A 12,241-nucleotide genomic window follows, 5' to 3' on the forward strand; every position below is an offset into this window, starting at 1 on the left:
TGTATGAATCAACAATCATACCTACAAATGGAAAACCACTCATCAGTCAGAGCAGGGCTTTCCTTTCATATTTTTAATATTTTTATATTTTTACATTATATTATCTCAGATTTCTTTAATTACTTTTATGGGAAAATAAACTTTCAAATGCCAGTGTAGAATGTTGTATTCATTATGAAGCTTTTTCTCCTTAGCAAAACAAAAAAAAAAAAAAGAAAAGGGGGGGTGAGAGAAGTTTATGGAAACTTCCTTTCTCCTGGCAAAAGTGCATTTTAAGAAGCTACCCTTTGTCACTTAGACACCGTATGACAAATGCACAGCCAGGTGAACATACCCAGGATACAGTTCAGTCTCTCTCTCCTGTTTTGTCCCTCTAGTCTCTTTCTCCTCCTGTTTTGCCAGTGGCAGTTTGCTCTTCCCCTTGCTGCCCTGTGCATTGGAGTGTCACTCTGTGCCACACTGCGTTGCTTCCTGCATTAGGTGCTGAGGTGAAGCAGAGCAGAAGGACAGTGCTCTCTGCCTGAGACTGCTTCCTGTGGCAGGGCCAGGGAAAGCTCTGGGTTGGCAGAACCTTACACCTTGCTAACCACATGGACTCTTAAGTGGATGTTTTGGATTTGGAGAGTCACTTGAGTGTGTAAGGGAGAAGGTAGTTGGAATTTGAGCCTTGGCCAGGGTAATTGTGGAAGTGAGCTGTGTCGGTCGTGTCTGTCTTCACTTGGCTTTTCCCTGTGGTCCACGTGTAAATCCCAAATTTCCAAGACTGGAGATTGCTTTTTGTTAATAGGTGTGATTAACAATTTTTGCACTGTATTTTTCAAAGTATTAAACATTGACTACTTCCGTATTTCTCTTTGAAAGCATTGAAAGAGAACAGCTCAGAGGTGGTTCAGCCTTTTCTGATGGGTTGTGGAACAAAAGAACCAAAGATCACCCAGCTGTGTCTAGCAGCCATACAGAGGCTCATGTCTCACGAAGTTGTTTCAGAGGTAAGACTGATCTTTATACAAAGACGTAACTATTTCAGAGTGAGGAATACAGACCTCTATCCGAAGGTGAATGAGTTGTTTTACGAGGCTCTTTATATTATAATGAACACGGTCCACAAAATATTTAACTTATATCTTGTTTTTCAGTAATTTAAAGGAAAACCTTGTACACCATTAAAAAAAAAAAAAAAAAAAAAGTGAGGCAGTATTAGTAACCTCTAGAAGGAAATCTTCATGAAAAATTGAAATCAGCTCATTTAGTTCATGTTCTTACACTGCAGGAAGTGAACATGTAATGAACCTTGTGCATCCACAAAATATACTCTGTGCAATAACATTATTGTGCTTTTGTGACATTTTATTTTTAAAAATAAGGTTAAATGGATGCACATTTTCTGCAGCAGTAAATGTTATGATATATTATGGTACTGCATATATGGTGTGTTAGGAAGCTGATGAAAATAATGCTGTTAAAATACACCTCCAGTTGTGCTTGCATAATGTAAGGTGATGCTGTTTTCTGTCTGAGTGAATTCTGAGGGTAAAATATTTTTTTACTGTCTCTTCCATATTTCCAAGTAGAAGATTAAGTACAGGCTTTAATTTGTACTGCATATGAAGACATTTCTGTTGTCAATTCTTTAAAATACTTTGGGAAACCTGTGACAATGAAACTGGCTTTATATTCTCAATGTAGTCCTATGGTATAGGCAAACAGGCACATTCAGTTATGGAATGCCTTTATGACAGTGATATTCTTACATATGTACATGATATACTAAGACATAAATATTGTAATAGGTGACAAAAATTTACTTCTTTGTAGGCTGCAGCAGGAAACATTATTAATATGCTTTGGCAATTGATGGAGAACAGTCTTGAAGAACTTAAATTACTCCAGACAGTTCTTGTACTTTTAACAACCAATACAGTTGTGCATGATGAAGCATTGTCCAAGGTAAGAATTTGTTGGTGTCAACTATAGAATTTAAAATATCCAAGAGGAAAAATGTGGAAATTTTACATACGAAGCATGTGAAAACAATGAATGAGGAGCGGGCTTTCTTGATTCTATTGTGTCCCTATTGTCTGTATGACTAGACTCTGAAAACGGGATTTCTTTTAGCTTCTTTTTCCATGTGTTTTGTAATTCCTGCACAATAATACATTTTGGACTTAATAGGAACTTGAAATAAAAACAGTAAGCCAATGCCTATCCTTCTCATCTGTTAAATTCATTGGATGTTTTTGAACTGGAATCAGAGCGGATAGCACAGTGTAAACTCTCACTGATGGAAAAAATGTTAAAAGAAGCTGCCTTCCACCCTGCCTTAAGTCTCTTTTGAAAACAGTCCAGTTATTGCTCTTTCAGCAGTAACTTTGGGTCTTAGTTTTAAACATGAAACATTTTGGATATTATGTTTCAACTAAAACAAAAAATGAGGCCCCAGTCCATTTTAATTTAAATTGTAAGATACATCTCTTTGAAGAAGCAACATTGTTTACCATCTATGCATTGTGAAACTCTGCTTATTAAGTTTCTCTTCTAGATTACCTTGTAGAAAATTGGTTTCAGCCAGACACACATTGCGTGTTTGTGTTTCAGTCAAGGTGTTGTAAGATTTTAAAGTAACGTGGCAATATCATCTGAGTAGAGTCCACAAATCACAGACATGAAAAAGAGGCAAAAGAAAATTCTGTATCTTGCAAAGCTCACTGCATGTAGCACTATGGCCGGGTGTGGTTGAGGTTCGTGAAAGTGCAGGAACACTGTATATGGACAGAAGAACAAGAAACACAGGTTTCACTACACATACAGATGTTAATTTTCAAAATTCATTATAAAACAGGTAAGTATTAAACTATGAGTTAGAGGTAAATAACAAAATCCAGTGGGAAAAAGTATTCAGGTCATTGCCAGCACAATGACACTTTGAAATGCATGTCTTAGGAATAAAAGCAGTCAAGGCAACATGATTGTGAAAGTATTGTGATTCAGTGTAAGAGAGAAATGACAGCTTTGGAGCTGACTGACCTTTTTGTGATTAATTTTACAATCCTAATGTCGCTTTGACATTAATATTCATACAAGTTGTTCTGTGTGATGATTATTGTGTATTCTCTGTATGATGACTGCAATTTTATTGGCACATTGTAATGTGTTCAGTAAATACTACTTTTTGATTGCCTTTGGGGAGGATTACTAAAAAGTTTTTTGGCTAGGGTAAACCAAAAAATGTATTCTGGTTCTTCAAATTTAAATTTTTTTTTCTTTTTTTTTTTTTGGACAACCTTTTGGCAGACTGTAGCAGAAAGCATTCCTCAATCCATCAATATTCTTGACTCTTAGCTAAAGGATGAAATGTATTGTTGTAAGGTGATTTTTTTCCGGTTTTTTTTTTTCTTTCAGGCAATTGTACTTTGCTTTCGGTTGCACTTCACAAAAGATAATATCACAAACAACACTGCGGCAGCCACAGTGCGGCAGGTGGTTACTGTCGTGTTTGAGAGAGTGGTTGCTGAAGATGAGCGATACAAAGGTGGGTACACTGCTCAGCTTGCTTTGATTTACCTGCTTTTTTGACACATATCAGATGTTTCTCTTTCAGATAAAGAAGTGGTAGTGAAATGTCTATAGGTGTTATAAAAAAGTCACAGGCATCATTAATTTTAGCTGTCTTTTATACACTTATTTGTATTTAAAGGAGATGAAGTCCTTTGCCATTGTGTCAGTCCAATTCAGTGCAAAATTTTTTTCAAGCTGTGTGAACTGGTCTTCAGGTTAGTACTGTAAAGGTATTTGAGATGAGGGTGTTGTTTATGGTGCAGGTACCATAGATTACTGAGTGGGAAATACATGGCAGTAGTAGTTTTGAAGGGAACATTGGAAAGCCGTGCTTGGTATTGATGATTTTTGGTAGTCAATCTAATGTTTGTTTCTATAGACATGATCAGAAGAATTACCTGGCCATTCTTGTAGAATATTCCTGTAAGAACACTTAATGTGTACTTGATTTTTAACAGTTCCTTTGTTCACAAAACTTTGTTTTGTTTATTTTGCACAGATGCTGTTGACCAGCCAGCTGCAGTTCAAGGCAATAGTAATAGAAGATCTGTCAGTACACTGAAGCCATGTGCTAAGGATGCATATATGCTTTTTCAGGTAGTTGGGGTGCATGTATTTATGTATTCACAGTTAAGATTGGGTACTTCTACATCTCTTTAAGAAATTCCAAGAATTTGCATTTGGCATATTGACAATGTGCTTAACCAGAGCTTTGGGCTTTCTAATACTGTTTATTCTAATTGGTGATGATATGCTGTATCACAAGGGAATGATGGGAAAATGAAGACAAAGTGGCCTTGGGAAATGTTTTACTATGAATCTTAAATAATAGCTAAGTATACTGTCTGCATTAAATTCAAGATTCTTATTTCTGTGAGCCCGTGGTGGGTTTACCCTGAATGGACTGTCAAGCGCCCACCAAGCTGCTCTACCACTCCCTGTCCCAGCTGGATGGGGAGAGAAAATCAGATGGAAAACAATTCATAGGTTGAGATAAGGCAATTTACTAAAGCAAAAGTTTGCATGTGCATGAGTAATGTTCAGCCACTTCCTGGGAAGCAGAGCTTTAGAATGCATGGTGGTTGCTCCCAAAGGCAAACATTGTAAATAATGGATGCCTCCCTTCCACTTCCTTTTCTTAAGTTCTGTAACTGAGGTATGGAATATCTCTTTGGTTAATTTGGGATGACATTTTTTGTGTCCCCTCCCAGGATCTTGCCCAGCCCCTTGGTGGTGGTGGGAAATCTTGGGAGGCAGCACTGATGTGTTATAAGCACCTTTCTAGCTACCAATGCAAAGCTCAGCACTGTAAGGGCTGCTGCAGGGAGAATTAACTCAATCTCAGCCAGACCCAATACAGAGCAAAACATTGCAACTGTAGTTCAGTCCTGGTTGATATAGGACATTAAAGGCAAGTATGTAATGGAAAGGAGTAGTTGCATTCATCACACCAATAAAAATCTTCTTGACTTACCAAATTCACTGGTCTTGAAATATTTTTGAGGGTGGGAATGAACACACATGCTACAAGGGTACCAGCAAAGTTTAAAATTTCTTTTAAGCATTTTCTATGCTTTATAATTTAAGTATTTATAGAAAAAATTACATTAAAATTAGAAAATTACTCACAAAAGAGGATAGTGTGTAGATTTCATTATGAACTCAGGAAATTTTCTTGGTACAGGACTGTTCAGAGAATGTCAATGTTACTGTGTTTCTTTCTAAGGATCTTTGTCAGTTAGTTAATGCTGATGCTCCCTACTGGCTCGTGGGTATGACAGAAATGACACGGACGTTTGGCCTTGAACTTCTTGAGTCAGTCCTCAATGACTTTCCACAAGTGTTTTTACAAGTGAGTAGTTCTTGGATGGAAAACAGGAGGACTTTTACTCACATGGGTAGTAAAATCTACACTTCATTAAATCCTCTTTAATTTAACATGAATATTGTTTTCCTGAAGGACTTGTAACTTTTATGTGTTGGGAGGGTTTTCAACTGAAAAGTTCCCTGTGCTTTTTGAATGTTTTTCTTTTCCCAAACACTGCATTTATGTTTTATTTATGTTTATACATTTTGTAGAGCTGTTTGTTTTACTCTGTTTCACTTTTGGTTTTGATGATTGTATCTCCTCCAGAGATGCATTTTTTAATCTTGCCTTATTTATGACTGCTCTGTCACTAAATTTGTGGAATTGTTATTTCTGTGAAAACATTAACCTCACCCCACTTGTAAAGGAAGAATTAAGACTGAATTGCATGTATCTACTGCATATAAATGCACCATGATCCTGCAGTAATGTCTTTTATTAGCTGACTGTAGGTGAATTAAAAAAAAATTCTATATTTATAAGTGATATATTAGCAGCCTATTTCAACTTGCAAAATACTACAAGAAGGGTGCATGATATGAACCTGACCATTGTAATTTCATACTCTTTGGTAGCTTTACAATGGTGTCTGCAGTTCTGCCTTTTCATTTCCTGATTGTAACATGTACCAAGATTTACATGATTTCAGACTGCTTGATCATAACTACAAATGTAAATAAGATGCATAATCAGAGCTACTGGCAGCAATTAAAGAATATCTGCATATAACTTTTTCTGTTTTCTTTTTCAGCATCAGGAATTCAGTTTTCTTCTTAAAGAAAGGGTATGCCCTCTTGTTATAAAGCTCTTCTCCCCAAATATCAAATTCAGGCAAGGTTCCACCACCTCATCTTCCCCAGCGCCAGTGGAAAAACCATACTTTCCCATCTGTATGCGTTTGCTGCGAGTAGTTTCTGTTTTAATTAAACAGTTTTACAGTTTGCTGGTAAGAATATGCTCAAATTTTCTTTATTCAATTTTGGTTTTCTATGTAAATGCCAGTGCTGTGATCAGTAGTAGTATTGATTAGTTCTTGGGAACTGTTGATGTCTGCTGAGGGAAGAGAAAGCTAAATACTCTTTTCCGCTTACATTTATTTGTGTTTACGTGTATTCTAAATGTACTATTTTGTTAAACATGGACTTGTATGAATTTCATAGTAGATTAGCTGTTGTCTTTTCTGTATTTAACTGCCTTTCAGATTTTGGGAAGCTTTTGATCTTCTGTTTTTTGCTTCACTTTAGATAGTGATGATTACTGTGCCTTGTTAATACTTTCTAAGAGGCTTTTGACTTGAGTTGCTAAAGCTGTTGACAGAATGTGGGTAAAAACTACTTGTTCAGCTATACTTATGTTCTGAGTTTTGGGTATTTGCTAAAAAAGATACTTTTCATTCATGTACTGTAGCAAATGTATGACCTTTATTGCAGTGTCTGTGAGGAAATTAACTCCTTCAGTTCAGCTTGTCAAAAATGTTATGTTTCTGAGTAAACATTGTAACAAAAATATTACAATCCTGGGTAAATATGCATTCCAGGGATTTTTTTTTAGATTCTGTGCAAAACTTGCTGTGATAGGACTCCTGAGATGAAAGTTTTTGTGAGAAAATATTTTGTAGGAGTCTTTTTATTTTTATTAATTATTATAAACTATATATTTTAGGTAACAGAATGTGAAATCTTTCTGTCATTGCTGGTTAAGTTTCTGGATGCAGACAAACCACAGTGGCTACGAGCTGTTGCAGTAGAATCTATTCACAGGCTTTGTGTGCAGCCTCAGCTATTAAGGTATTAAATATATTATCATTTGCTTTTACATAAAGTTTAAGATATTTTTTATTATTTTTCTCTAATGGAAAATGTTTCCTAAAACAATGCAAATGTATCGGAACTTAAATGCAATAAGCTCTTCATGATAATATTGTGTAATCCATTAGGCAATGCTTATTAACCAGGAAGGGCTGAATTATTCTTATTTGAGTATGTCTGTGTCTTAGCAGTGTCAAAAGAACATTTACCTAAAATGAAATACTATTGTTTACCTAAATATTTGTTGTTAATGTGTGCTTTTTGTTTACAATTTGGAGTGTGTGTAGGGGTGAAGTTGCTGTTAAAATATTCTTTTCATCCCCAATTTATCAAATACTTTCTGTTTTATAAAATACCCTCCAGGTCTTTTTGTCAGTCATATGATATGAAGCAACATTCCACTAAAGTTTTCCGTGATATTGTGAATGCACTGGGCTCCTTTATCCAGTCTCTATTTCTTGTACCAAGCACAGGAAACACATCAGCAACACCAAACCAAACTGGTAAAGCCTAGTCCTTATTATAATTTTATTTTTCCATCATTTTCTTGTAATAATGAAATCTGTTTTCGTTCAGCTCTATTACAGCTCTGTACTTCTGTGTTTATTTTGGTGAAAAGCTAGCTTGAGACCAACTAGTGTTCTCAGCTCTGGTACAACAGAGGATTTTTATCTGTATTGTGGGGAAGGCATAGACCCCAGTCAGCAGAGCAGTGCTCCTGCCTTGATTTCTGTTTCTGCACTGACCAAGCTCCTTGTTTCACAACTTTTCAGAGGGAAATTCCGATGACATTATTTCTAATTTCTGACTATAAAAAAAACGTGTCTGATTTCTGTCTCCTTGGGCAGGGATGTCATTTATGGCAGTGTGCAATTTAAGCAGTAAGACAGTGTGTGTTTGTGGGGGCCATCACTTATTCTTCTGGTTGTTCAAGGCCAAAACTTGAGTGAGGGAGCCAAGAGGAAGAATATAGGATGTGTATTTTACAAATGATCTCTGTCTTTTTTGTAAGCTGAAATCAGACACGTTGAAACTAAACTGGATTGTTTTTTCTTGCAGCCATGGTTTTGGCATTTCACTAGGTATATTTGTATTTTAATAAGAAGAAATGGTTATCCTGTTAATGCCTTTGCTCGTGTTTATGTCCCAAGTTAAGGCTCTCTGTTTCTTCCTGTAGTTCTCGAAGCAGAGTCCTCAGCAACAAACAACATAAAAAAAAATTTGTAAGGTTGTCTTTTGATATGCCTTCTTAAAAGAGATAAAACCCAGATAATAAGTGTAATTATTGTCTATCATATCTACTATTAAATTAAGAAACATTAATAATTTTGGGTTTAGACTCATACCTTTCAGTGTTTACTCAGGAAATTGGAATCCCATGCTGGAGTTAGCAGTGAGGAAATTTGAGTCAATGTCTGTTGTTCAGTAGCTGTTTATACAGCAACTGGTAGAACATTTCTATTAGTATTATTTCTAGATTAGCCTAATTATCTTAATGTAAATCAGAATCACACTTTTCACCACATAATGTGCACATATGAGAAACCATTCTATAATACTCATTTTGAAAACCTAAATTTTGCTTCAATTGAAACAGCACTGCAGTAGGGTCCTATCTCTAGTGCTGTGTATTTCTCTGGGTTATTATTTCAGTTTCACTTCTTCTTTCTGTCTGAGTGTTTTTCATGTCACTTTCTCATGCTTTTTCTACCTTTTTTCCTCCTATGGCCACATTTAACATGCAAAGAGCAGATCAATGCAATGTAATTCTTGAACTGAGTTTCTGATTATAACAGCAGTCCTCTCATAGCATGCTGTCTTTTGGAATCATAGAATGGCTTGTGTTGGAAGAGACCTTCAAGATTGATCTAGTTCCAGCCCCCTGGCCATGGGCAGGGACACCTTCCAACAGATTAGCTTGCTTGAAGCCTTATCCATCCTGGTTTTGGACATTCACACTCCTTATGCACCTGATTCTTGAGCCTCAGTCTTGCAACAGGCTACCTGTTTCGTAGGTGGAAGGTGCATCTACTGAAGTTCTGTGTCAATTTTGTCATACTGGGCAATGTTTACCACCCACTTTAATGAATTAGATTAATACAAAAATAATTTCATATGTCTGACTGCACAGTGGCATCATAGAAAATGACACCAGTGTAACTGTGTTAGTGGCAATGTTCGGTTAACCATTTCTTTAGCAGCATGATTTTTTTGCTTCAGTCTGTTAAGTGTTGCTGTGTTAAAGTGTCTGCATAAGCTTCTGTGTATTCATATTGCCTAAGTTAGTAGTTTATTGCCTAAATTGGTAGCTTACTCCCCACATATTAAGAACAAGCACACCAAAATAGCAGTTACACTGTGAGTCACCATCCTGGGACTCTGCTCGCTCTCCCCATTGTCTCTTCAGAGAGAATCTGAACTTGTGGGACCTATTATGTAAGTATAGATGTCCTTCTCTATGAAGGAAGTGTATGTATACAGAATTTCTTGTACTTTTAACTGCTTTTTTTGGCTTCCTCAGTTGGAACCAAAATTTGTCCCTTCCTAGCTGTTGGTTGACACGTTGTCACTTCTTCCCTGATGGCATTTGTTTTATTCTACCTTGGCATAGAACAGATTCAAATGTTGCTGTTCTCTTTGATTCGCTTCTTGTGGTTTTTGCATTTATGAAATCTTGGAAGTTTGTTATTAAAATAATTCAACCTTCTAGCTACTGAGTTCTTGATACAACTAGATAAATAGTCTTTAACTTTCAAGTATCTGTATGACTCTTCACTAAAACATACATAGTTTCATCAAGACTGTGTAAGTTTGATTCATTCACAGAATGTTATGAATGTTGTTTTACCTTTCACAGAAACATTACATTCCACTGGAAATTAGGCAGTTGGATTCAATGAACTGCACATAAGATTATATTTTAGACAGCAGAGGGAGCTCATAAATAGTTTTTTATATTATTGATTTCTTGTTGTTGAAGTGGGTGTCTCCAGATTAACCCTGGTGTCTCAAAAGTAAAATGTAGAAAAAAGATGTTTGCTGATGACAAATGTGAGATTGGTTGATTTTATGACTTTGTTTTGTGAACAGGAAGCAATGCATCAGGGAATACTGGCTCAGCACAAACTAACCCAGGAGTGCTTGGAATGGGTGGAGGTGCAACTGTATTACCTGCCTTTGAGTACAGAGGCACTTGGATACCTATCCTGAATGTAACAGTACAAGGCAGTGCTAAAGCTACATAGTGAGTACCTCTATCTTTTTGAAAATGTATGTAACAAGTACTTTTATTTTGAGTTTGATGATGTAAGGATTTTTTTTACTAGTGAATATTGAGGGTTCGGTTCCACTGGCGTTGAAGTCTATCAGGAATTTTCTCTTCGTCGGTGCCATGAGGTGTTCTGGTCTTTTTGCTGTTTTTTCTGCATGCTCTGGATTCTGATTGGAATGTTCCCATAGGTTTTAGCATCAGTAGGATTTTGTTTTCCTACCATATTATCTGTATTAACTCTTCACTTTTAGGCCTCTGAGATGCAGAAGAAAAAAATCATCCTCAGATTTCAATAGTTAATGTATATGTGACTTTTTATTCCAGCAGTGGACATGAATGTTGTTTTAGTTTACCTGCCTGCTCTCAAGAAATGCAAATTTTTAATTTGGTCAGCTACTACAACCTCCACTTTTCTTCCTTTTCTTTTTTCTTCCTATCTATTTTTAACGGGCTCAAGAACGTTGCAGCCACCATCAGTCTTCTGTCCTGCTCAAAGCTTGCTTGCGTTTTACCTTTGGATACCTCAAGTGACTCTCATTTTCTCTGCATAATTTTTGCATTTTTTCTTTTGTATAAGATTACAGAGTTGTCACAAGCATTTCACAGCAATTTTTTCCTCCTGTTTTGTACTTTTGTCTTTAGTCCCTGTATGTAAGGAGATGACTTGCTGCAATGTGTCACATCCTCGCAGCTATTCTCTTCTGCTGCCATTATATTTTCAAACAGTGGCCACATCTCATACTTCTTTACAAGTTCCTCCACAGACCCCTATGCCTTGTCTTCCCCTTTCCTTAAGGAACTGAATGTTTTTAAGAGGAATAGACAAACTGTTCAAGACTTTTCACAGCCATTGCCACGTAGCAGTAACAACTCATATAATTTATTCAGTAGTTAGCATTTTCTATCTTCTAAAGTAAAAGGACATGACCACTACCTCACAAATACACTGTAACTTCAAAACCCACTAATAGTTTTAATTAGACCTGTATATATATTCCCACTTATTTGTATATAGAGGATGAAATGCTGACCATTTGATTTAGCTGTAGTTCCTGCTCCCCCAGATATCTGAGACAGCTATCTCCAGGAAATTAGAGGTAATAACTGAAGTGTGGCATGTTTGGGAGAGGGAGAAATCCTTTGTGCAGGCAAGAGTGGTGACTCTAGAGTATAATAGTATCTTTGGCGTGTTTTAGTTGGAATATGTAGCTTTTTTAAGAGGAGTTTGTAGAGTAAAAAATGATGAAACAATTATTGTTGTGGTAGCAGGTAGTTTTTGTAACAGACTGTCTCTACTTGTATAGATGGTGCTGCTGTGTCAGCTACAATTTGTTGGATTTGTAACTCAGCAGTTCTTTATGTGCTTTTAAAGTAAAAGATGGAGAAAAGTGGCAATGAGACTGCTGTTCCAGCATAGTGATGTTTTAATTGCATGCTTTTCAGCAGTGAATCATGTAGACATACCCTCTTCATAATACAACTTCCATTGTTTACCTATGCATGTATGTGAATATTTGGCCATGTAGTATTTAGCTACAGACAGGCTTTTCTAGTCATGTGGACTCAAAGATAATAATAGAATATCTGACTTGTTCTTATTTTGTTGTAACTATGTTCACACTGTCATGACTTTCTGATGTATTTCCTCTGTTGTTCCTAAATACTTGTATTCTTCTGAATGAGTTCTGTTGCAGTGTCTCTAAGTAAAATAATAATGCAAGTAGTATTATTAAAGATGCT

General features: G+C 36.3%; 1 protein-coding gene across 4 annotated transcripts in view; it reads left to right on the plus strand.

Annotated features, from left to right (window-relative positions):
• MON2 (MON2 homolog, regulator of endosome-to-Golgi trafficking) overlaps window positions 1-12,241 on the plus strand; it is a 64,507-nt gene that overhangs the window by 16,436 nt on the left and 35,830 nt on the right. For all 4 annotated transcript variants that reach the window (XM_066183165.1, XM_066183167.1, XM_066183166.1 and 1 more), the window contains exons 3-11: window positions 862-989; window positions 1,816-1,947; window positions 3,400-3,529; window positions 4,055-4,152; window positions 5,282-5,407; window positions 6,174-6,368; window positions 7,085-7,209; window positions 7,594-7,733; window positions 10,321-10,474. In XM_066183165.1, coding sequence (XP_066039262.1) covers window positions 862-989; window positions 1,816-1,947; window positions 3,400-3,529; window positions 4,055-4,152; window positions 5,282-5,407; window positions 6,174-6,368; window positions 7,085-7,209; window positions 7,594-7,733; window positions 10,321-10,474 — 1,228 coding nt within the window. The remainder of the gene's footprint in view (window positions 1-861; window positions 990-1,815; window positions 1,948-3,399; window positions 3,530-4,054; window positions 4,153-5,281; window positions 5,408-6,173; window positions 6,369-7,084; window positions 7,210-7,593; window positions 7,734-10,320; window positions 10,475-12,241) is intronic.

Source organism: Chamaea fasciata, unplaced genomic scaffold (assembly GCF_029207755.1).
Source record: "Chamaea fasciata isolate MVZ Bird 193981 ecotype frontalis unplaced genomic scaffold, bChaFas1.0.hap1 SCAF_5, whole genome shotgun sequence".
In the NCBI taxonomy this organism is placed as follows: Eukaryota; Metazoa; Chordata; class Aves; order Passeriformes; family Sylviidae; genus Chamaea; species Chamaea fasciata.